Raw genomic sequence first — 23336 nt, 5'->3', positions numbered from 1 at the left:
AGCCCTATGTTAAAAAGTGTGGCTCGTTTCGCAGCGCTCCTAGCATTTCAGAAACCGAACTATTCATCCGTCCCCTTACCCCGCACCCCGAAAACAGTCCAATCCTCAGTACCCCTTCTGACGGTTCGCTTCACAATAAAGTTTAAGACCAAATTTTATTATGTAAAGTTCTAGATACATACATACATATGTTTGGCATTTTTGTATACTTTTAAGGATAAAAGACCAAAAATATTGCGATGATCAACCGCTCACAATAGTTTGATCACAAATGGCATACACGAGCGTCGCGGGGACGCGTGGGGTGGGTTTCCGTCGGCATGCATAAGAAAAATACAAGAAGGGAAATCAACTCATAAAACTCGAATATTTACTTCGATTTCTCAAATAGCAGATGGCGCTGCAAAAGTGAACCACAGCACTTTCGCCTCTATCCTATTTAATTCTCTTTGCTTACAAGATGGCGCACATCAACAAACTGGATCAAACACAAAGAAGACGAGAAAGTCCTATAAACCGTATCCAGATATACGTATAGATCAGTGATATTTATGTACAATAGAGATTGTATCGTATGTAAATATGTATGTATAAGTAATGTCGAGCAAGAATAGAAAATTAGCTACCAAATAACAGCTAATAGTGGATGTGATTTATGTTCAAAGATGATGCGATTCGAGTAGTCACAGAGTCACCATGCATGCGTACACGTACGATACGAATCAGTGATTATGGCGATGGAATTATAATTTTTAGGATACTTGACCAAGGCTAATTCAGGCAGTGGCTATGACAACGATACTTATCCACATTATTCCGTATCTCCGTGATAGAGGATTTTAAAGGTTTTTCGTACGCTAATAACGAAACAATATGGACGTAGCTACTGCTACTCCAACTCCTCAAGATTTACAAAGAAAGCTATATTTTTTAGTAGAGCAACTGCAACATATGGCTGGTGAACTTCCCCCGAAATATCAAATGCGACTTCCTTACGAATTGTTATCCGGCCTGGCTAACTCTTTACTAAACGATACGATATTTGAAATTGTTAAGGGTTTGATGGAAATTCAACATGTCACGGAGAAACATCTCTTTCAACAGCGTCTTCAATTGTTGAATCAACAAAAAATTGAAACGCAAGAAGCATCGTCGTCATTATTGAACGACGAGGAAAGAGCGATCATAAAGACAATGCTGTATAAAAAACACAAAGAGGAATTGAAACGAATGGATACTAAACTAGTTCTGCAATTGGATCAGAAAGTGGCAGATCAGCAAAGCATTTTAGAAAAAGCTGGAGTTCCTGGATTTTATGTTACCAATAATCCTATTGAAATTCAAGTACAAATGAGACTTTGCGATTTTATAATTAGACTTAGTAAAATGGAAGTACCAGCTTAATCGGAGATGAAACATTTGTACATTGATCGTTGACATTTTCCAAATCCATGCCCGTAATTAAAAAATTATACGTTAAGTTAACCGTGTTTGTGGTTAAAAGACACGCGTATGCGTATATATGTATATATATATATATATATATATATATATATCTTCTGTGCAAATAATACTTTTGCAAGATTACCTATTTTGCTCTCTTTGCTCCGATAGTTAATTTAAAATAATTTAAAGAGAAATACAACCGAGTTGTTCTCCTATGTATTCTGAGAATTGGTACATTGACAGTGGCAATATAATTATAGAAAATATACTTTTCTTTTTTATTAATTAACAGTTTCTAACATCGTTTGTCATAAACTATATACATGCACTTTTTGTTTGCGATATAGTAGCCAGAATCGTATGATACGGAATGATAGATCTAAGTATAAAAGATAAATCTTATTTACACCGTATCGTAAACATTGGCTTCAGTCTTGGAATTATTACGCCGCGTTTGAAATGAATAACAGTTATATTGTATTTACAGAGGAACAGTATTTAACGAAGCAGTTCGTAACAGAATGTATTATTGTATTTTAGTAGTGGCATTAATATGCTGTCTATCTTTTTTTTTCCGTCTGAAATTCTTTAAGAACTCTTTAATTCTTTTTATTTACATGTCAATTACAAAAACGTGTACTTTATAGATGAACTTCGTAAACTTTTTAAACACCTTGTCTGATTTTCAACTAAATCAGTCTCCTATGTTTATATCTCTGAACGGTACTCTATACAAACTGATCGTGTCAAAATAGATTCTGAAGTTGAATGATTTCTGAGAGATCGTGCGCATGTAAAATCGTACGATAATACGCTTTTAAACTGCGTAAGTAAGTATCTTAACTTCTACAGAGCAGAATCGTTGTATTTACTCAAAAGTGGTGCACTTTGTGAAGAGGAAATGTTAAGATCCAAAGGTTTATGTTGGTGAATAGCACTAGCTTCTTGTTCTTCTGAGAAACAGATACGGTATACATCTTCGAACGTAGTGGCGAAATGAACTTCCAGACCATCCGTGATATATTTTGGTAAATCGTTGTAATCCTTTTTATTTTCCTCGGGTAAAATTACGCAATTTACGCCGACTCGTTTCGCCTTTAAAGATATAATGATGACATAAGTGTTAGAAAGCATCGATAAATATTTAATATCTTTACTGTTTTTGGTATAAGAAAATTGAATTTGAATAAGATAACGTGTCGTCGATACTTACGGCGATCGTTTTCTCCTTAATACCGCCAACAGGAAGAACTCTACCCATTAGACTAAGTTCTCCGGTCATCGCAACGTTTTGTCTAATCGCTTTATTCTTAGCAAGTGAAATTAAAGCTATCGCGATGGTGATACCCGCGCTGGGACCATCTTTTGGGGTAGCGCCTTCGGGAACGTGTAAATGCAAGTGAGAATCGTATAAGAAAGTGTTGGATGGATCTTCTTGATTTAAGAACTTTCTTGCTACTGTCATCGCTATACGTATAGATTCTTTCATTACATCGCCCAAGTGACCAGTGACTTCGAACGAACCTTCAAACTTTTTCGATCCCGAAGGTTTTCTGATCGTCGTTTCGATGAACAGAGTGGAACCTCCCATAGCAGTCCACGCAAGACCCATCACTACACCGGGAGGTGTGACCTCGTACATTCTATCGTGCGTGAACGTAGGTTTTCCTACGAAATCCTGTAAATTCTCTGTGGTTACATTCACCTTCCCCATTTCTTTCTTCACCACTTTGAACGCTACTTTTCTATGAACTTTTTCTATGTGCTTCTGGAGACTCCTCACCCCTGACTCTCGACAATAAGATTTAATTAATAAATTAAGCGCGTTATCGTTTATATCGATCTGTTCCTTGGAAAGCCCCGAATCATTCATAGCTTGTGGTACCAAATATTGTTTAGCGATTGCGAGCTTTTCTTCTGCGACGTAACCTGACATATCTATCATTTCCATACGGTCTCTGAGAGGTTCTGGAATAGTATCGATCACGTTTGCCGTGCAGATGAAAAGGACTTTTGAAAGGTCGACAGGCACGTCTAAATAATGATCTAAAAAGTTTGCATTTTGTTCCGGATCTAGCATTTCGAGAAGAGCGGAAGCTGGATCACCTTGATGGCCCCTGAGATAAGATCAAAGACAATGCCCGTTGTTAATGTTTATATTAACAACATTAATGATATTGTTAATAATATTGTATGTATACGTATACGTACTTTCCTATTTTATCGACTTCATCTATAAGGATCAACGGATTCTCCGTCTTTGTCTTTTTCAAACACTGAATAACTTTGCCAGGCATAGCTCCGACATATGTTCGCCTGTGGCCTTTAATTTCTGCAACATCAGTCATTCCGCCGACGCTAAATCTGAAATACTCTCTGTTAAGTGCACGAGAAATCGATTTAGCTATCGAGGTTTTCCCAACACCCGGCGGTCCATGAAAGCATAATATTTTTCCTTGCGTTGAGCCTTTTAATTGACTGACAGCGATAAATTCTATATTGAAAAGAATCGAAAGGTGAATATATGTTTGCGAGCTTGCGGGGAGGGCTATTGGCTACGGCGGGCGATGTACGTGCACATATCGGATGATATTAATACCAATCGTAAGTTCCAATTCCAACTCACCACTATCAAAGGGTTAAATACCGAAGAATATATATTAACGTTACCTAAAATTCGTTTTTTTATGTCTTCCATTCCATAGTGATCTTTATCCAGAATCTCGATTGCTTGTTGAAGATTTAAATTTTCAGGACTAGTCACGCCCCAAGGCATAGATGTCAGCCAATCCAAATAATTTCTCGTAACGCTGAAAATACAGTTACACTGTCACCTCGTAAATTCAATTACGTGCATAATATCTACACATTAGTGTACGCGTTGACTTTTCTTCCTATCAACAATATAAAATGCATACGTACTTGAATTCGCTACTATGACTTTCTAAAAAGTTTAGTTTATTTAATTCCTCTTCGAGTACATCCATTACCGGTTTCGGAACGGTCTTTTGTCTTATTCGTTCCCTGTACTTTTCTCCTATTGCGTCTTTGTCATCTTTTTCCAATCCTAATTCTTTTTTAATAACTTTCAGCTGTTCGTGAAGAATATATTTTCTGTGTTGTTGTTTAACTTTTTCTTCTACTTCTCTACCAATTTTCTGTTGAAGCTTGCTCAATTCGTATTCCTTCTTTAGTAGTGCGAGCGACAATCGTAGTCTTTTCAAAATCTGTAAATAAAATTGTTTCTTTCGTTATATAAAAGAGACCAATTATATCTGGGTAATTTGTCTAGTTGTAATACTATAACTTTACTTACATCCATTTCTTCCAGCACTTGTTGCAATTCTTGTGCATCTGCTCCCGTCAAAGCTGCGCCTAAATCACTGAGGTATACCGGATTGTCCACAACTCTCTGACCTTGATGTAACATTTGTTGCAAAGATTCGCGGTACAATGGATTCATACTTATTATATCGCGAATTGTTTTAATTAATTCTTGCGTCAGAGCCTGTACATCGAATTAACGTTTTAAAGTATCTATTACAGCGAACGTTACCTTGATGAATTCTATTTCTCGATTAAAATATGTTATTACTCCGGTATAACTATTGTAACATTTGTACCTTAATTTCCTCTGTTTGCCTAAATTTCTCATGCGTAATATTAGTAACTTCTACCATCAACAATGGTTGAGAACTTGCTTGAGGAGCAGATTCCGTCGGATTAACTTTTTCTTCAATCTTCTCCGAAGTATTTTCCAATTCCTTGCTTTCAGAAGTATTTGCTAATTCTTCAAGCTTTCTACCCTTTTCTATTTCCAACACTTTGTTCTCCATTTTTCTACGCGTCAATGACCTACGACTCGCTTTCCCACTAGTTACAGAATCGTCTACAGGGACGTGAATTGTTGCATTTAATAGTGGAAACGTCAGTTTCATCTCTGCATAGTCGGTAGTAGAGTATTTATATATACAATATGAATATTGATACTTGAGACTCGATTAATTCTTATTACAATTTTCATGCGCTACGCATTATTACTTCAAGGCAAAGTTATATAGAGAATGTAAAATGAATCGCAATGAAAATAGAGAAAAGTGTATCTCAATTACTTACCATGTACAGATTTTGGCATGTCTTCCAAAATTTGACCAACAATTTTGATTCTCCGATGCGCCATTACAACTAATCTTAAACGGTTCCCTAAATCTTGGACTTCATGTATCTGCGCGAATGTACCAACAGAGTAAATATCATCTAAGTTTTGTACAACTTCTGCTTCGTTTCTGCCAAAACAATTACGTTGAGAAATAAGAATCACGTTCGCTTATATTTGAAGAAGTGTATGCTTGTTACTTACTCTTCAGTTTTTTTTAAGAAGATGCCGACGTACGGCTGATTTAACTTCACTTTTCTACGAATCAGATCCATAAGAATCGGATTACTAAGCTCGATAAGTTTGATAAATCTTGGGAATACCGGATTTCTGTTGATTGCTATGACAGGCACATGGGGCCATACTTCTGGTACGACAACAGTAGCTGGTAGCGAAGCTGGATCTTCTATTTGATCGCCATCACTTTCGCTAAAAATTTCAATAAATCACACGAAATTTAATTTTTGTAACCTGTTTATCGAACTTATTGAAAAATGCAAACATATTGCGTCAACTTGCTTTCGAAGTCTAAGATATTAAAAAATGACAAAATTTACTTTGGTGGATCTCTGTCACTGGGTTTTTTTGTCGCAAACGATCTAATCAAAATTGTAGCCGCAGTATGCCGACGATTACGGATAGTATTTTGGGAGAATATTCCAAGATGCTCCGTAAACTCTGTCGCTCGAAATTGTGCTCGCAAATGCGCCGACAATTCTTCGTGATTTGTGTGATGATTTCTACAAAATAACCTAATATTCGTCACGCGGTGACGAAAAATAGGTAAAATCTTGGAATTGACTGCTGTGACGAAACGCATTGTTTCAAACTTTGATCACGATTTGCATAAACGTTCGTCCGTCGTTCGATCTACCATGAAAGTTGTATAAGGTTAAAATCGTATCGTAATATGATTCTCGATCAGTGTCTGATGAAACTCTTGCTAACCTTCTGTAGCAGAAAATTTGTCTTGTGTTGTGTTATGGTTGTGATCAACTGTTTATGCGCATTACGAATAAATATTGCAATCAACGATTCTCTGGTCAATATTACTATAAAAGTTCACATTTTTTTTTCTCCGCAATAGATCGCCGGGTTCAATTTTAAAGAGGCAAAAACGAGGTGAGAAAACGATAATGTTATTCGTTTATTTATTCCGGTAAGATCACGACGACACAACGCCGACGACGGCGACGATGAACGTCGCGATGCACGTATGCATGCGCATACATACGTATGAATGGCTGCACTATGCATTGTGTATGTATGTACGTATGCATGTGTGTATGTATGTATGTATGCATGTGTATATATATAATATGCGCTACCGTAAGCATCGTTGAACTTGTAACGTTGCACAATTAATAACACTTAGATGTTAGTATGTATGTATGTATGTACATACTTAATATTATTTAATTATTTAGTCAAAGTCCAAAAAAATATATATGCAATATTATAATAATTTCATGTGTGAAACGGAAAATCGAATGAAATACGATTACACGTTTGAGTCGACTGTGACGATTAATAATACGATATACGTATTACGATATACCCTAGTGGGTAATAGGTATAGTTGAACGATGGAAAAACGATCACGTTTACGTTCTAATTCGAATGATAACGAAAGATCAAAAATGCACCAAGATACAGGTCAAAGTCGAGTATCGGATCTACAAAAATTTAGTTCGAGTAAATTTTTTCGTCGATATTTATACATTTTACATATGCAACTTACATCCGATAAACGCATTATTAGCATTATATCCTGATCAATCTTATCGTATACACTTAATTAAATGACGCTATTAATATCTTTATAACTGTATAGGAATCATTTGTTCTGCTGACATTACTCGACAAAATTTGAATAGAAAACTAAGCACGTCGGATATATCTGACGACGAGGACGAGCTTTTTAAAAAATTAAAATCTAAGATTGACAAAGATCTCTTATCGTAAGAAAATTTTGTATTTTACTATAAGACTTGAATTTTAATTATAATTTCGAATAGCACGTAATCGTTGTAAATTTAGGTGTCAAAGAGGAAACTACAAACCAGCAAATTATGTTTATCGAAATATTTCATTATCGAAGAAAAAGAGACCTATAATCGATGAAGAATCTCTCAACGTAATTAAAAGATTTAAGATGGATGCAAATCGTACAAATATTATACATCGAACATTGAACGATATAAATATTGTGCGATCTACTTCTGTTGCTAGTAGCGTTCTGAAAGAAGCATACAACGAAACAATGAATCCGTATTCATTGGATAATCGTTTAAAAAATATTTCACGTCAGGAAAATCTGTTTACATCTCACATTTCAAATACGAATTGCAGGTATTTTCTAACGTAATTTGCATCTCTTTCGGAACTTTAATGCATCCTAAGAATATAATTTTTTATAATTATTAATTTTTATTCATTTAATTACATGTAACACGGATGCAATTGTAGGAATCCCTCTAACAAATACGTATTCCAAATGAGTTCAAAAATTCAAGGAAATGATACGGAATTAACGGAATATAAAGAATTATTACTGTTTACGTTTCTGACTCCTCCAGATAATAATTCAAATGAAATATAACGAACTCAGATTCAAATATTCGTAAGTGACAAAACACAACATACCTACTTACAAGCACTTACTGTGTCTCATCTGTAGGTTAAATACATTGTAATAGAGCTCAATGGTTAAATATTACTATTATTTATTTTTTTGATTATTTACTTGAAATTAGCTATATAGTTTATTATTTTTATATAAGTGTGTACTACATACATACATATATACATACCTAATACCTATATACTTAACTTAAATAAATAATGTTTCATTTAATATAAATATGTATGTAAATGTAAATACAGATATGTATAATCACGATAGCTGGTATAATAAAACATTAACGATATTTTAACAGAATTTACGTTTTCTATTGTTATTTGACGAGAACGTGAAAATGTAGGAATTAAGAATACCGATACAATCGACGAATGTATCGAATAGTGAACAATAGTGAAGAAACCAGTGAAGAAAAACGACAATGTCCGTTTCTCGTGTCGAAGATCTGATCGGTTATTTTAAGTCTCACAATAAGATTAGGGAACAACAAAGTCATTCCGCTAAGGTACACAGTGTAGGATGGAGTTGCGATGGTAAACTATTAGCTTCGGGTTCGTTCGACAAATCTGTTTGTATTTTTTCCCTCGGACCCGATCGTTTGGTAAGCAAACATAACCTATAGCACCGTTTCATTCTCTTGTTTTCATAAAGTGTACTAGTCCTTAGTTACAACGATACTATTAATATTATCTGATACAATAAATTATGATAAATCGAATGTTATTTGAGATTATGATTCTGTTACGTTACAACAGATTTGTAAATTTTCCAAGATGTATATTTTGTAGCGTTTTATTTTTTAGATAATGAAGTAATTGTTAGTCTTAGGGGATTTAAAATTGTCTTTTAGCACCAGTATTTATGATGAAAAATTTTGCAGAAACAAGAGACAACTTTTAGAGGGCATGGTGGCAGCGTAGACCAATTATGTTGGCATGCTTTTTACCCAGAATTGTTATCTACTGCCAGTGGAGACAAAACTGTTCGTATATGGGACACAAGAACTCAAAAATGCACAGCAAACATCAGTACGAGAGGAGAAAATATAAATATATCGTGGTCACCAGATGGCAATACAATAGCTGTAGGAAATAAAGAAGATTTAGTTACTTTTATTGATGCACGAGTAATGAAAATTCGTGCAGAGGAACAATTCAATTTTGAAGTAAATGAAATTTCATGGAATAAGGATTCTGACACGTTTTATCTTACAAACGGTCAAGGTTGTGTTCACATACTTAGCTATCCAGATCTGGAGTTGTTACATGTAATTAAAGCGCATCCAGGAACTTGTATCTGCATAGAATTTGATCCTACTGGAAGATATTTTGCTACTGGTTCAGCAGATGCATTAGTTTCGCTGTGGGATGCAGACGAGTTATGTTGTTTAAGAACATTTTCTAGGTTAGAATGGCCAGTGAGAACCATATCGTTCTCTTATGATGGACAATTATTAGCTGCAGCATCTGAAGATCTTGTTATAGACATAGGTGAAGTTGAAACTGGAGAAAAGATTGCAGATATACCTGTAGAAGCAGCAACTTTCACAGTTGCGTGGCACCCGAAACAATATTTATTAGCATATGCGTGTGACGATAAAGATACTTACGATAGAAAACGAGACGCTGGCAGCTTAAAAGTGTTTGGATTTGCAAATGATTGAAATATATATTAGATTTTTTATAATATATAGCATAAAACAAAAATTGTGTAACTTGTGTTTCTTACGTTCCTAATTTGAATATTCTTTAACGTTCTATGTTATAAAATGTTAACATTTAAATCATGATCGTGTATAAAATTATATTCCTAAGCTATATAAACATAATTACGAATGAAAGTATCCGAAGTAACCTGCTATTTTTATGTATCAATTTTTATCTCACGTTGACATGAATGCATTTAACTGAATGTATGTACCAGATACCATCAACTTTACAGTTTACTTCAGCATAAGGATATTTTTATAAACAATTATACTATTTTTAAACGTTAAAATTGTGTGAGACTAGTTACCGATCTACTTAACTAATCGATCGCGTGCAGAAAATGAATGAATGCGCATGCGCGAATTGTTGATATGTAGATATGTAGATATGTATATATGTATATTCCATATGCATGGTTCTCTATTTAAAAATCCAATGAGAGGCATAACTATGCATGTACATTCATTCATTCATACATACATGCGCAACATGATACGTTCGTGGTGCAGCCAGTATATATATGTATAGACGTACACGTGCGTACAGTTCTTTTAGAGCCATAGGTTGAATCGGTTGCATCAGTGACTAGTGACAGACTGGCCGAAGTCATGTTAGTTTGACCTTTTTGTTTTTGAAATTAGATTCTACAGTAAATAAAGTATTTTATAATCTTATTACGTATACTGTAACGTGCTTTAAATTTGTAACGTACATAACGCGCATGCGTTTGTGCATGATAAACCTAACCTCACGGACAGGCATGTGCGCATGCGTACGAGTGTGATGTGTGCATACATAATACATATTGTTTATTAATTTACATACATGTATATTTCAATTATAGGATCGCTAAAGCGATCAGCGATCAGTTTCATGAAATCCATCTTACATGTTATGATATTTAAATGCAACTAAAAGAAAAAATTATTATTTTTACTAATAAAAGTGTTAATCAGAAAATATTTTCGTGTACGTACATATATGTACATAGCGTAATGACTAAAGGAACATATTGAACGTGATTATAAGAGTAAAATCAAAAAAGCTAATGTATGTATGTATGATGTACGTACATTTAACGAAAAAATTGAAAACAATACATTGACAAGAGTGACGAAAGGAAAAGTGTAATCGAACGTAACGATCATTAGTCGATGTGCCATCGACTAATTTTAATGGGACATAATGGGACGCCATCTCGTGCTACGAAAGGGTATTATCTAAAATCAGTAGTTTTCCAGCTCGGATTTCGGATTCGACATTCGCTTAAAACGCAATCAACTACCTCCACGAAGAGTTGCGACGAATTACAACCTAGCACGATAGTCAGAAATAGGCAAGAGGAAGGTATAAGGAGCATACCTAAAACATGGCGGAAGCCGTTGTAGACGGGACTCCGATGTCCCGATTTTTTTGTCATAAATGCAGTGTCGAAATTGAACGTTTACTACCCGTAAGTATAATTATATATTTTTTATGTTGATAACTGTTAATTCTATGTAACTGTTTTACGCAAATCCGATGTGCTTTTTATTTGGATCTGTCATTTAACAGCACGCATGATAACTTTGCTTTTTGCTTGCTTTTTAGTTTAGAGTATAAAATTATATTTTACACCCTTCTGTTTTTGAAGAATTTGTTCAATTCTGTTTTCATATAATCAGATATGCTCGTTAACAGTGGTCGACGTTTATGTGTTATAAGGATGTTTAACCTTCATGTGAAATTCATAGGTATTAGAAAACTTATATCACGAAAGATAATTTTTTCTTTGGGCCATTTTAGAGCTTTCTTTGAAATAGGAATCGATTTTAATAATGTCGTGAAGAATATGAATAATATATACGTATCGTGCACACAGCACACACATTATACACACACACATGCATAAATATGTATATATTTCTACTAATTTGCATAGTTCGTTTTTGAGAAATATACGTGAAAAGTAACACATTTTGTTATTTTATGTCATAAAACAAAGTGTAATACATAATCTAGATGTGTTACATTATTTCTCAAATGATAATAATATATAAGATTTTTGGATTCTGTTTTAGGATTATACGTGTCCAAGATGCGCGAGCGGTTTTATAGAAGAATTAGAAAGTGGTTGTAACGATAGTAGCTCAAGCATGGATATTAGTAGTGAAGATTTAAGTGACATCGATGATATTCCATCTCACAGTGTAAGTAGTTTTTAGTCTCGATCGTTGAATTTGGTTTTTTTCTTTTTCATCATTTCTATTAGCTTTAGCAATGCAGAAAGGATGTACGTTCTATTACATTCTATTACTAAATTACATATCACCAATTTGCTATTTCAATAATTGTTTATGACAAATCAGTCTAATATGATAAACTATTTCACTATTTGATAAGTGGCCATGCAGTGTATTTTTTAATAGGATTAAACAGTTATAGTATTAGCCGAGTCCAATAACAACTCTAATTTGGAAACAAGGTTGAATAAGACAAATTTGTATAAATTTTTCCTATTGGTTTGTCGTAAAACAATTTATATGTATATTTTGATTCTTGTTTTTAACAAAAATATTGTTCGCTTAGTCTCCACCACCTTACAACATCGACCGTCATATAATACAAATGTTGGGACCCTTGCATCGAGGTCAAATGTCAAGCATTTCTAGTAGAAATAATGTGTCTATTGGTAGATTACGACCTAATTTGTCTCGAAATGACCTAGACATACCTCGTCCTAGCAGGTACAATGAACTCCATTTTTATCAAAATTACAAATATCTTTATTATAGGCACAATTACATTATTCATTGAACAGGATTCGTGAGAGGCAAGAAACAGTACCTATATCCGTTGAGAACTTCATACACGATTTCATACTTAATCTGTCAGGGGCGGGCCTTGGTCATCCTGTAACGCAAGATGGGCAACCTGTGTATGTAATCCATTAATTTTTTTTAGTGTACACTTGTTCTATATTTGTATAAATGCACATTTTATATGCTTGCAACACACATTCATGCATTCGCGAATGCACGTTTTATGAGATATGATATAGACGGATGTTCGACTAGGGACGGGGGAAAATTGAAAGAGTGATTCTAGACGTAAACATAAAATGAAAAATCTTCGTTTGTTAATTACAACGTTTAAGAGTTGATGAAATCTGTGTGAAACTCGGCAGATCGAATGTCACTATTGTCAACGCGTAACTCATAGTGTAGGTCTGGGTTAGGCCATGGGAAACAGTGCTTGTCATTGTAACTACTCTTATCTGCAGCTGCGTTAGGGCGAGATTTTTTTCTAAATGTCATTCCTCGTGATATTCGTCTTATTTTATCTCATGTCTATGATCACCTTTTCGATTTTGCCCCAATTGTAGCCAAACGTCTTATATATATCGAAAGAATATAACAAGTATTAGATACATATGTACTGAAATACTTATGTGGTTAGTAGGGGAGCCTATTTGTATGGTAAAATGCTGATTGAAATATAGTAATGATACAGTAATGAATTATATACAACCATATGTTACGCAGTTTTCTGTATTTAGTGCATGTCTGTCATTCGTGTTATAAAACATTATCCTGAGTGAATTCAAAAGCAACTTTTTATTCTTATTCAATGCACATTTAAAATTGTTTCTTATTCGATGTACAAAGCAGGATTTTTATGTCAAATTTTTTTTGTTTACTATAAGCTTATTACTTATTCCCTTAGATAAAAGGTTATATATATATTTCTCAAGGACTTAATTTAACTATTTATTGGTATTAATATTCCTCTTCAATCTTTTTTGTATTCGAAATTTTTGAATTTGCATTGCAGTGGATAAAAATATTAAATTTTATGTAGTGGATGTGTCTTGCTTATGATGAACACTTAAATTATTTTAGTTGTAAGAAGAAAAAAGACTAAGAGGAATTTATATGTATAGTTTCATGATAAGAAACGACTTCTCGAGATCATCTTGAAGGTCATTCTGAGGTAATAGATATTTTATTACACATTAACGTCTGTTTTATAATGTAACGTGGTGGTGGTTAACATCAAGAGAAGTTGAATGATTCATGACATCGTGAAGTACTCCTAAACAATGTATGATACTGGCATATTAATATAAAACATTCTTCGAGTTTTAATTAAAATGAACAAGTACCACTAATCGTTCCTAGCATGTTAGTCGTTTCTGTTACTAGTTGACGCACTAAGTAAGTGTACGTTCAGTAATTGAAATTTCTTGTTTCGTTAATCGAGGCATGTTGGATAAAGACAAACCACTTTTGCTTGTGGCTGGATGGAGTAGTGTGAATGCATAGACTGTATGAAAAAAGGTATCCAAGGCGTTGAAGTCTTTGAAAGAAGAACTTCAGAATGCATGTTATTTCATGAATAACGGAAACATAATTAGAAATGCCATCAAATGATTCATTCAGTTATCATGTACCTCATCGAATTAATGTGGATGAGCAACACTTTTGCGTTAAACGTTTCAGAAAATGAACTAATTTGATACTTTTTTTTTTTTTTTTCTTCCGTTAAACGCTTTTTTGTTCAAAGACGTATCAAGGTCATAATGTCATAGATTGTTGAATTTGTTTTGATGTCGGATTGTAGGGAAAAAAAGATGTCAATGACTTTAGAGTGATATTCAAGGTAATCATAAGGAGACGTTTATTATCTTGAGATACTCGTTTTTCAATCGTATACTCATTTTAGACATTTCTCTTTATTTTTAATAGGAATTGGATTAATTTAGCATTCGTTATATGTAGGACACTCTGTATGTTTCTGCATGCACATTGTATGCATACATATATTTATGTTCTAAAAAAGGAACTAAATTTTACGTTGCTGTTTACTTTGTATGCATATATCGATAGCAATGTTAAAAATATAAATTATTGTATAGTAGTCCTGGTTTGTTTTTTAGTCAAATATCCGCTAGAAAGTCAGTCATGTGTTTGCTATCGCTGTATTTGAAAGGATAAATATTAGAATGATCTTATAGCTATTATACTGATAAGTAAAAAATCATTGTTTGACTTATATTTATTTACAATGTTAACACATTCGCTGTCGAAAATATTTCATTTAATCATTTCAGTGCATTCAGAGTGAAAGTGTATAAAAAAAGGTTGTAAATAAATGAATACTTTCGAACGTTTCTAACTATTTTCTATCTTTAATTGTACACGGCGACGAATATGTTAATATACACGCATATCATGTACGTACGGAAGTATCGTAAAAAGTATTATATTATCGCAGGAAGAAAAAAGTTAAAAAGCTTGTTCACCCAGGATAAAAGTCACTGTTGTTTTATTCGACATTTGGTATTACTAAAATAAAACAAAATAATGTAGATTGAATATTAGACTGTTCTTGGGAAATCCCGGAGATTATGTTTGGGGTCAGGATGGTTTGGACGCAATCGTAACACAGTTATTAAACCAGTTGGATGGAACCGGACCACCTCCCTTGCCAAGGAAACAAATCGATGAAATACCAACTACAAATGTGACTCAAAGTCAAGTTGGTGAGTATAAAGTCATAATTTGTGTTTCGGTCCGAAAATGAAATAAAATAACGTCTAGATATAGACATGATAATCTATTTTCCATGAACGATATTTTTCATTACGCGTAGATAGTAAACTGCAATGTTCAGTTTGTTGGGAGGACTTCAAACTCTCGGAACCGGTTAGACAACTTCCTTGTCAACACCTATATCATGCGCCATGTATCATACCATGGTTAGAATTGGTAAGTTGTAAAAAAAGGAATTTTTAATAGAAGAAGGTTTTTTGCATTTTTGTTACTCTACTACTTCTGTGTCACACGTCCTACGTTATGGATAACATTTCTTCTTCGGTACTTACTTCTTCTTCTTTTTTCTTTTTCTTCTTTTTTTTTTTATAGCACGGGACTTGCCCTATTTGTAGACAAAGTTTGGGAGATCAGAATTCTGCGGAAGCGAATCAAGATACCGTTGGACCTAGTTTAGCAGCCCTATTCAGGTATGTTAATGCATGTTATTTTTACACAGGAAGATGTAAACAAATATGCGAAAGTTTTAAATGAGGATAAGAGAGAGACTGAAACAAGTAGCAATCAGTATAACAAACTACGAATGAAGGATGTACCTATCATTTTTTTGTAATACATATTTCTTACAGATAAATAACCTGATATTCGTATAGATTCAGTTACTGTGTTTAAAAATCAAAATTTTAAATTGAAATATCATAACTACAAAAAGCAATAATAGAGATATTTTCTCCTTAAAAAGTAGTAATTTTAGAAATGATCTAGCATCTGTATATTTAGAGAAATATTTAGGTTTCTAGCAAATTTGACTGAAAAATACTACTTGTATCGATCTCTCTTTTCTATATATTGTTTATCTGCATACAGTACGGTTAGATAAAATGAATAATCATGTACAGACATTATATGTGTTTGCTTTTAGGGCAGCCAATGAGTCAAGTAATACTAGAACGTCGTCAGCATCATCTTCGGGTGGAAGTAACAACTCGAGTAATAACACAACGAGCGAAATTTGAAATCGATTATTTACCTAGTGGGGCACATAAGTGTACTACACACACCTCTGTTTTTCATTTCTTGAGGTTTATTTCCCGGCACTGTTGAGATTTCAATCATTCTTATAATATACTTCCTAAACAGTATATCCTGATGCTAACATAAATTCGAGGCTTCTTTATATTTTAATCAACATCGTACTGATGTAATATATAAAAACTAATGGAATATCAACTTACAATTTACACACGTCACTTTGAACGAATTATAACCAAAAAATACAGATTATAAACGAATAAAAGAGACAAGTGTATACGCGAGTGATGTGTTAAAAGTTGAAATAATTTTTGTCGCTACATAGATACATTATCGTTTGTTTTATAGTTTACAAGAAAATGCAGTTTATCAAATGTTTTTGTCAAATGTATCGAACATTTTGAACGGTACGAATATCATATTATTTAGGAAAATCCGGATTTTAACTTTGAATAAATTAAACGTAGGAATATTTACATAAGTAAGTAAGTAAGTAAGTGTTGTAATATAACAGAAGCGTAGAAAGTATATTACATACAAAAATAACGGTGCCCGAAATATTAACGATTTGTACAGCAGTTCGGTCGAAGATTTATGCGCACGATCATTGCACATATGTATAACGCATAGAATAATATCGAAATTTTTCTTTCGAATCACGACTAATACCTCGGACAGTTTATCTTAGCATTATCGATCGTACTCGTACGTTTTTTTATGTTCCGTAATTGTAACGCAATCGGATCATTTTTATTTTCTGGTTCTCGCCTGATTATGTTAATGAGATATAGGCACCAGTGTGCATTTGTAAATTATTATAGGTATATCATCTTGTTTCAAATATTAACAAGAAACAACGTGATATCGATACTGGTGCATAAAAAACGTATATAAGTACTTAGATATTGCTTCAGTGATAAAGGTAGACGTATAGAGAAATATCAAGTAATTAGACAATATAGTGCATACATACATACATGCATGCATACATACATATGCATCTGTACATCTTAATAGTTTCTTCTTAATTTGAAATTACCTTTGTTTTACTCAGAATAATCCAGATACACGCATACATACATACATACAAGCTATTCTACGTAATTTATATAATCTTCTGTTTCCATGAGTCATAAAAAGCTTAAAAGATCCGATCGTAACGGTTCTGTATGAATTATAATCGTGTAACGATATATACGGCTCGTTCGTTTATTATTTAAACCTTAAATTTAATTAGTAGCTGACAATCGATAACCGATTTCATTATTCTAACGTTAAAAGTATAATGTATATAAAATGCACTTTGATTTTGTGTTTTCTGTTCCTAAACGTGTAATTTTTCGACATAAATAACAAGATTTGGTAAATTAAAAGCGTAATATAGTATGTATATATTGAATTTTACTTTCTCCAAAATCGCAATACCTTACGCTCTGGCATAAGTTTTTTGCTAAGTGTAGTAATCGTAATTCATGGTAATGTAACCTACATTCACTAATCTGTAATACATAAGGTGCATAGAAATACAATAATTGGATACGGCATTGCGCGTAGAGCCCTCCTGAGTCTGAGAGCAATTGGTCTACGCCATTGTTTAAGACTAAGAATATACCGTGCACGTCGCTGAGCGAGGTAGGTGGAACTAAGGTTTTCTACTGTTTTTTCTTCACACCAACACAAATTTTCCATTCTCATGCACATTTGTGTAACATTTCCTATTTATTTCCATCTAATTTTCTACTAGATAATAAATGGTGAACATTTCTCATTGATTTATAATTTCTACCTCGTTATTTTTTACTAGACCTACTGCAAATTGTACGAGGATGAGGATTCATCACCGACTTACGTTCAGAAGCCCTGCACCACATTCCCATCTATGATACCAAATTCGGTGGCCCAACTGTCAACTGTTACCAACTGACTGTCACTGTCACTGTCACGGTCACTGTCACTGTCACTGTCACTGTCACTGTCACTGTCACTGTCACTGTCACTGTCACTGTCACTGTCACTGTCACTGTCACTGTCACTGTCACTGTTGATCGCTGTATAGAGAGCTGATCAACTGATCAAGCTGATATTCTTTATTCAAATTTACGAAATAAAACTGTTGTTTTCATAGAAAATTGTACGTTTGTTACGTTATATATTTCTGTATTTCGGGTCACCGCAATAGACGCACTGGGAATTAATAGATTTAGACTGTTAGAAAAATTAGCTGATGGGCCGATACCTTGCTGTTTTGTCAGAAGTATTAGAATCTGGTCACACGACATTGACGCACGATTGTACACACGTGCTTTGCTATTTTCAATTGGAAAGAAAAAGGGAAAGATACAACGATACGACGGACGTTGTAACGTTCCTGTAATGTTAAGGCCTGATGCAGACGAATGACTTTTGTCGTTTCGATCAATGTTTTTCTTTGTTTTTTCCAGTCAGAAACGTGAAAATGCGTATGATATGATCGTAGCGAGATCGCAACGACAAAAGTCACACTCGTGCACATCAAGGCTAATAAAGAAAATTGATCAGACTCGAGCTCTCAGTGCTCTTGCTTTTATTGGAATCGCAATATCCCGCCGTCAACTATGTATATGTGTACATGCATACAATGCAGACTTCTTGTGACTTTGCCATCAATGAAGAGAGACGATTCTTAACAAGAATTGAAATTGATCTTTGACACTATACATATAATTGTTTGATTCGTGTAACAGTGATATAGAATATGAAATTTGCATTATGCTCAATTGAAATCATTCAATTAAAAATTCTGTTGCTTTATTTCTTTTATTAAAATCATATCAAAATGGAACCATTTCAGATAACAATAATAATAGTAGTAGTGTAAGTAGTTTAAAATAGTTTGCTGTACACGCGAATGTCCTCCAACACAAACATTGAAATGTACAAACGATAGGTAATTTAGAATTATTACAAACTGTTAAATTGGTATGATAGAAATTCAGGCGTCTTTCTGATTTCTCGATATTCAGATATTTTAGAAATAGTAGAAAGATAATACGTTTGCATACGTTTCATTAATTAAATTCGTTCAAAAAAGATTTAAAGATAATAAAAAAAGATATCATATGTGACAAAGTTTTGACAGTTAGAAAGGAATTGATAAATCTGATAATGTATCATCAATGATAAAAATCAATAACAAAAACGTGTCATTTATATTCTCATCGAGTCGCCGAGTTTATCGAGAAGTTCTCAGACGAAATATCACTACTCAAAATCGTACATACAATGAGATCGCTTTGGGGAGACAGGAAAAGTAATGGATCAAGATAAGATCAGAAAAACGTTTCGAAATACCACCGGTAATTAGTGATCTTTACGCATTTTGCGGTAGTAGAAGCTTAAATGTGTCTAACGTGAAAACTAACGATGTATTCAGCATTTGTCCTCTGAACGGAAATAGCAAAGGGATCCGTCGGATGAAAAGTAAACGCAACCAATCGTCTTGCAGCTGTTGAAGTTGTTCGACCTAACATACCCGCATACATTCGAAACTTTAAAAGACCAGAGTCACGAGCATAAAACCTACAACAAAAAACGCAAAAAGATTAAATCATCGATCAAACAACATCGAAATGTTTCATTCGATTTTGATACGGTAGCATTACTAAATTGGTCATATTATAAATAAAAATAATACAAACACACTTATCATCATGGTAACATATTAGGGTTTCGAGAGGGGTGCATAAAAATTGTTTGGAGAAATGAGACTGTAATACACTTGGCATCAAAATTAAAGGATTGCTAACTTTGCACCGAAAAAATCGCACCTACGATCTTTTTTCGCAAAGTTACAGCAGTTCAAGGATCCATTTCTTTTTCGACACAAAATTAATGATCCTTTAATTTTGCTCCGAAGTTTATAATGATAGAAAATCAACAGCTTCATGAAATCCCTCAAATAATTTTAAATTTATATTCTTCTATATTTTGTTACAACTTGAAATAATAGCGAAATATAGTTATCAGGATATATAGCATCGATAGGTTTAAGTTAGGTATTTAGGCACTTAGGTAAATGACAATTTAGATTGTACCGTATAGGATGTTCTCCGCATGCTTTGGGACGCTCCATCATAGATACCCACTTATCATCGTAGCAAAACAGAGACAAATCTAGATATGGAGAACTGGAATAAGATTGAGCGCATATCGGTAATTGGGCAAGCAATCTTTTCGTAGCTTCTGTAACACCACCGTATCTAGCGCTCACTATGGTTTGTTTGAACCTTTGCTGCAACAATCTGTAACAAAATGAAAGAACATTCAAGATTTATCGTCACTCAATTGCGAAAAAAAGACACTCGTGGTCAAAGTATAAGAACGATTAATATGGTTTATGGTTAATTATGACAAATGGTTATAAATTATGTTTGAAAGGTTGTCACTATACCTTGCGTATATATTATTAGATGGAGAACACATATATTGACAGTCAGTACTCATTCTAGCGTTTCTGAAAAAGTCGCTAAAATTTTCAAATTGCGTTAATAATTGCGTGGACGCGTTGTCGTATGCAGCTAATATTTTAGCCGAAACCATATCGTAAACCACCAAAAGCGCAGGTTGCGCATTCGGTTCGTTCGCTTGAAGCGTCGCCACTTCTTCGCTAGCGAATCTTACGAGGATGTGATTTGCGTCCAACAATTGCATCTTCCACATTCGTAATGCGTTTAACTGAAATTAGCAGCTTGTTAGAATTACATAAATTTAAGGAAGAACCCTGTGTGCTCGTTGTGATATGCAGAGTGAATAATTCAATGCGATACCTGATCAAAGTATTGATAAAAACGTCTCAGTTCGTATGGATCGTTTGTCGAATCGCTAATGTACGCTGCTCTTTTATAAAGATAAACTAATAATTTATGCTTGAGACTATTTATCGTAACATCCCTAAATGGACGACAATGTACTCCGGGACAAGCACTTGTTACCAAGTAAGCATCATCCTCCAAACAAAACCTATCGTAAAGAAGTAACGTTGATCATTAACAAAACAGCTTAGTTGTATCACCAACAACATACAATTAATACGAATGACAAAATATTGAGGCACATATTGAAAGATATACCTTCCTATTGTTCTGACATTAATAAACATTCCATCCAAGATTTGAAATATGTGAATAGTTTGATGTTGTACAGATAGTACTGCCAATATATCTTTGTACAGATAAAGACCTGTTTGAATAGAAAAAACTGGTCTATTACTTTACTTCTGATGAATACCAAAAACAATAAAATTTGAAAAACGATCAGCTAAGAATATTTACCTTGGTTATGAGATAAATATATTTTGTCTACCTTAAAATGTCTAGTATCACATAATTTTCCTCCACGTAAATCGACTAAATGTAAACTATAGTCTTCAAGTGGGGATCTAGGATTCGGAGTTAATGCTTCGTTGTTGGAATAGATCTTGAAGTGAAAATAAACTGAAGTTTTATCGAGTGATCATTTATCGGGATAACAGACACTCACCTGGTAAAAATGTGGCCTCAGTTCATCAGGAATATGAGCAGCTGATCCTACGATCACGTACCGTCCATCGTCTGTAAACAGACTACATTCCCTGTTCAACTGTTCGTTACTCTGAACAACGTTCACAATCCATTTGGCCTATGAATATCGTCGTATATCATTCATCGATTTGCTTTTTTAAAAATTTCACTACATTCAGTTTTGTTAGTTTATTAGTTTGGAGGAATGATAATAAAGTAAAAATGACATAGCCTACCTTAAAGAAACGATTAAAAATATTATTTCTGATTCGAAAGCTGTGTTCATCGTTTTCACGACCAACATATTCGCCTTCACAATTCGCCAATAAATCAGCAGCCGCAGAAGCACCGCGATATTCATAAACTTCTATAGAAGTCTGATCCGCGCTGAACGCTATCAAGTAACGTCCATCAGGACTAAATTTTCGCAGAAAACACGGCGGTTTTTCTACGTTCATAACGGTGAAATTTGGAAATACATTCTGATAAAATTGTCGAGCATTGTGTACATGCGTTCCTGGGTAAGGGCAACCAAACGTTTCCCGACGCTTTAAACGCATTACTATGTTTTGCGGACCTATCTTTCGTGGTTCGATAGGACAAGGTTCCGTCACGTATTCAATTTTTGCCTCTTTCTCAGCCATTCCTTACGAATGCTCAGAATATACATCACAATATGCATATTTCACTTAGTTTAGACGAATTTAGTGAGCAAAAGAACGAATGGCAGGGCAGAACACTTAAATTCAAGTTCGACCTAAATACTTCTCAGCAGAATGCACATTGGTTAGGTTCAATCTTTCACACATCATGATTAGTAACTTTATACCGAATTAGTTTCATATTCTGTTATGTTTTAGGTAAGAATGTTTTTATATACACGCCTACGTAAATCCTGTTTCGAATGAAACATTTGATATGAACAATAGACACAAATCTAAATCTTCTATGCACACTTAGCAAAACAACTCCATTTGCTTTGCATTTCATTGATCATTAACCACACATCTGTCCAGAGTCCAGCCCAGTCCAGCCCTCCAGCCCAGCCAGCCAGTGTAACGTGTACGCGTAACAGTAGAATAGCTCTGTGACCCTGTGACTACTTGAATCGCACCATTTTCCAGCACGATCATTCTTGAGCATGCTTGAGCATTGGACATGTTCAGAGGGCGTAAGACTATCCAATGTCGTTTTGTTTCGTTTTACGAAGTCGATATTGCAGTTTGCCTGTTATTCCAACTAGTTCCAACTGGCTCCAACCTCCAATTGACGTGATTGACG

At 34.1% G+C, this 23336-nt stretch overlaps 6 protein-coding genes and 2 long non-coding RNA genes across 13 annotated transcripts; 6 read left to right on the top strand and 2 right to left on the bottom strand.

Annotated features, from left to right (window-relative positions):
* The first annotated feature begins 438 nt into the window (after positions 1-438).
* Positions 439-1567, top strand: Gdl (gonadal protein gdl). Of its 2 annotated transcripts, none has more exons than XM_076393545.1 (2): positions 439-584; positions 666-1566. In XM_076393545.1, the coding sequence occupies exon 2, from the start codon at positions 874-876 to the stop codon at positions 1402-1404; it is 531 nt and encodes a 176-aa protein (XP_076249660.1). In that variant the 5' UTR covers positions 439-584; positions 666-873; the 3' UTR covers positions 1405-1566. The 2 variants fall into 2 exon arrangements, with proteins under 2 accessions (XP_076249660.1, XP_076249661.1); XM_076393546.1 differs by having other exon boundaries at positions 448-845; positions 935-1567.
* Positions 1568-1700: 133 nt separating this feature from the next.
* On the bottom strand, positions 1701-6686 carry Lon (lon protease homolog, mitochondrial). Of its 2 annotated transcripts, none has more exons than XM_076393535.1 (11): positions 6551-6686; positions 6160-6472; positions 5807-6031; positions 5563-5732; positions 5070-5386; positions 4763-4954; positions 4369-4673; positions 4117-4256; positions 3658-3940; positions 2660-3563; positions 1701-2541 (listed from the first exon to the last, which is right to left on the bottom strand). In XM_076393535.1, the coding sequence occupies exons 2-11, from the start codon at positions 6420-6422 to the stop codon at positions 2293-2295; spliced, it is 3048 nt and encodes a 1015-aa protein (XP_076249650.1). In that variant the 5' UTR covers positions 6423-6472; positions 6551-6686; the 3' UTR covers positions 1701-2292. The 2 variants fall into 2 exon arrangements, with proteins under 2 accessions (XP_076249650.1, XP_076249651.1); XM_076393536.1 differs by having other exon boundaries at positions 5070-5335; positions 6551-6685.
* A 152-nt stretch (positions 6687-6838) lies between these two features.
* On the top strand, positions 6839-8515 carry LOC143177386 (uncharacterized). Its single transcript, XM_076375260.1, has 7 exons — positions 6839-6931; positions 6978-6983; positions 7030-7122; positions 7166-7388; positions 7437-7563; positions 7643-7954; positions 8072-8515. Exons 1-7 carry the CDS (start codon positions 6839-6841, stop codon positions 8202-8204), a joined length of 987 nt encoding a protein of 328 aa, XP_076231375.1. The 3' UTR covers positions 8205-8515.
* Positions 8516-8540: 25 nt separating this feature from the next.
* On the top strand, positions 8541-9940 carry Tex (THO complex 3 homolog tex). The gene is made up of 2 exons (XM_076393544.1): positions 8541-8844; positions 9124-9940. Exons 1-2 carry the CDS (start codon positions 8665-8667, stop codon positions 9904-9906), a joined length of 963 nt encoding a protein of 320 aa, XP_076249659.1. The 5' UTR covers positions 8541-8664; the 3' UTR covers positions 9907-9940.
* A 351-nt stretch (positions 9941-10291) lies between these two features.
* On the top strand, positions 10292-11325 carry LOC143188972 (uncharacterized). The gene is made up of 2 exons (XR_013003597.1): positions 10292-10601; positions 11194-11325. It is a non-coding gene; the product is annotated as an uncharacterized LOC143188972 (long non-coding RNA).
* Positions 11182-16802, top strand: Iru (E3 ubiquitin-protein ligase Iruka). 4 transcript variants are annotated; one of them, XM_076393540.1, is made up of 8 exons: positions 11182-11405; positions 12013-12141; positions 12521-12678; positions 12753-12869; positions 15316-15476; positions 15587-15702; positions 15859-15956; positions 16409-16802. In XM_076393540.1, exons 1-8 carry the CDS (start codon positions 11322-11324, stop codon positions 16500-16502), a joined length of 957 nt encoding a protein of 318 aa, XP_076249655.1. In that variant the 5' UTR covers positions 11182-11321; the 3' UTR covers positions 16503-16802. The 4 variants fall into 4 exon arrangements, with proteins under 4 accessions (XP_076249655.1, XP_076249654.1, XP_076249657.1 ...); XM_076393539.1 differs by having other exon boundaries at positions 15304-15476; XM_076393542.1 differs by lacking the exon at positions 12521-12678 and having other exon boundaries at positions 12727-12869.
* On the top strand, positions 13747-15326 carry LOC143188971 (uncharacterized). Its single transcript, XR_013003596.1, has 2 exons — positions 13747-14963; positions 15209-15326. It is a non-coding gene; the product is annotated as an uncharacterized LOC143188971 (long non-coding RNA).
* Positions 16803-19286: 2484 nt separating the features above from the next.
* Positions 19287-23019, bottom strand: Abo (de-etiolated protein 1 abo). The gene is made up of 8 exons (XM_076393538.1): positions 22292-23019; positions 22036-22173; positions 21828-21972; positions 21627-21735; positions 21324-21516; positions 20948-21231; positions 20592-20798; positions 19287-20076 (listed from the first exon to the last, which is right to left on the bottom strand). The coding sequence occupies exons 1-8, from the start codon at positions 22697-22699 to the stop codon at positions 19893-19895; spliced, it is 1668 nt and encodes a 555-aa protein (XP_076249653.1). The 5' UTR covers positions 22700-23019; the 3' UTR covers positions 19287-19892.
* Positions 23020-23336: the final 317 nt, after the last annotated feature.

The sequence above is a fragment of the Calliopsis andreniformis genome, chromosome 3 (assembly GCF_051401765.1).
Source record: "Calliopsis andreniformis isolate RMS-2024a chromosome 3, iyCalAndr_principal, whole genome shotgun sequence".
NCBI classification, from domain to species: Eukaryota; Metazoa; Arthropoda; class Insecta; order Hymenoptera; family Andrenidae; genus Calliopsis; species Calliopsis andreniformis.
The sequence above is the reverse complement of the archived record's forward strand: the minus strand, read 5'-3'. Positions and strand labels throughout refer to the sequence as shown.